Source organism: Cornus florida, unplaced genomic scaffold (assembly GCF_030987335.1).
Source record: "Cornus florida cultivar Cherokee Brave unplaced genomic scaffold, ASM3098733v1 CherokeeBrave_3.0.0_Hap2_Chr08, whole genome shotgun sequence".
Lineage (NCBI taxonomy): Eukaryota > Viridiplantae > Streptophyta > Magnoliopsida > Cornales > Cornaceae > Cornus > Cornus florida.
The window spans coordinates 68,630,616-68,632,200 of record NW_026775578.1 but is presented as its reverse complement, the minus strand read 5'-3'; the positions used below and the strand labels follow the sequence as shown (position 1 = coordinate 68,632,200).

General features: G+C 36.2%; 1 protein-coding gene across 1 annotated transcript; it reads right to left on the bottom strand.

Moving 5' to 3' along the window:
• Positions 1–361: 361 nt before the first annotated feature.
• Positions 362–904, bottom strand: LOC132270444 (UDP glycosyltransferase 9-like). Its single transcript, XM_059771625.1, has one exon. The coding sequence runs from the start codon at positions 881–883 to the stop codon at positions 362–364; it is 522 nt and encodes a 173-aa protein (XP_059627608.1). The 5' UTR covers positions 884–904.
• Positions 905–1,585: the final 681 nt, after the last annotated feature.

Genomic DNA, 1,585 nt, shown 5'->3' with positions numbered 1-1,585 from the left:
ATTACATGTTGCAAATAAATCATATGTTTATTGATCTCTTTTTCCGAAACCTGCATTAAAAGTTATGATTATTAGGTGATTTACCGTGATTATTATTATTATAAGGAAATAGATTAATCTACTGACTCATTTTCCGTGAAAAATAAATATGAAATCATTGTTGAAGCAAGTTTAGAGAGAGAGAATCAATATCCATATATATATATATATATATATATATATATCGGACACATCTGACTAAATTTATGTAAATAAGAGATGACATAATGATGATATTATTATGTTAATTATGTCACTATAATGTTATTCCCTACTCTAATTTTATCGGATACTTTCTTACTATTTATCATTATTATACTGATCATGTTACGTGCATACTAATTTTGAAACAAATTTCCTCAATGTCGTTATCGGAGCTTCCACCTTCATCGACAGCCTCTTTAGCCAATTCCTTCCACCTAACAGCATTGTTTCCAAGCTCATTCCCTCTCTCTCCCTCTATGACTTGTCTTGCACACAACTCAATCTCGTCTCTGCTGACAACTCCCTTCTCACTGTCGACCCTGACCCTCACCCCTACATTCCATAAGTCCACAATACATTTCGCATTAGTCGTTGGATCCGTCCACTGTGGCATCACCACCATCGGCACTCCCAAGCTCAAGGCCTCGAGTGTTGAGTTCCATCCACAGTGAGTTACGAAACACCCCACGACCTGATGAGCCAGAACTTCCAGTTGAGGACACCAATTCACGACCAGACCTTTCGAATCCAATGCGTTCTTGAAATTGCTCCGAAGCTTACTCTCTTCGGAAGCTCTGACTACCCACAAGAAGCTGTATGTGTTGCTGCTCGTCATTAGGCCCCACGCCAGTTCCTCCATTTGCAATTCCCCTAGGTTGGCCAAGCTTCATCATTTGCCACTGGCTACCAATCGACTTTACTACCTAATTAATTACTTAAAAGGAAGCTAGATAAGTTGATTAATTAATTATGCTAGCTAGAAATACTTATATACTTCTTGGAATCACGAAAGTTTCATTAGATTTGAGGTATTTGGCTTACTAAGTAAGAAAATATATAAGGGCACACCGGGCATATCGTAACTATCCATTCACGTGCGTGTACAATACGAATAGTTGTGAATGACCGGTGCACCCAAACTAATCAGCACTTAAGAAAAGTTATAGGGCAATTTGCAATTCATTAAAGTGAAATTTATAATGATTATGTATATATAGAATTTTGGATCTTTATTTATTCTTTTATGGAGTAAAAATTAGAATGTTTTGAAAAAATGAAGTTGATCGGTTAATGTGAACAAGAAAAAATGTTGTTCATTAGTCCAAAGTATCCTTACTATTTCCAAGTATCACTCTTGTGCATGTAAGTAAAAATAGTTGATTAATTAATTATGCTTGCTAGAAATGCTGCTATACTTCTTGGAGTCACAAATTTTTGTTAATTTCAGGTTTTTGGCTTACTAACCAGGAGAATATTTACGGTGTGTTTTAAAATTCGAAAAAAAAAATTACGGTGTGTCCAGTGCACCAGGCACATCGTAGCCGTCTGTTCCTGCGTGTGT

Bases quoted from the DNA above. Each gene is read 5' to 3' on its own strand.
- LOC132270444 (XM_059771625.1), bottom strand. From the start codon at position 883: ATGGAGGAACTGGCGTGGGGCCTAATGACGAGCAGCAACACATACAGC.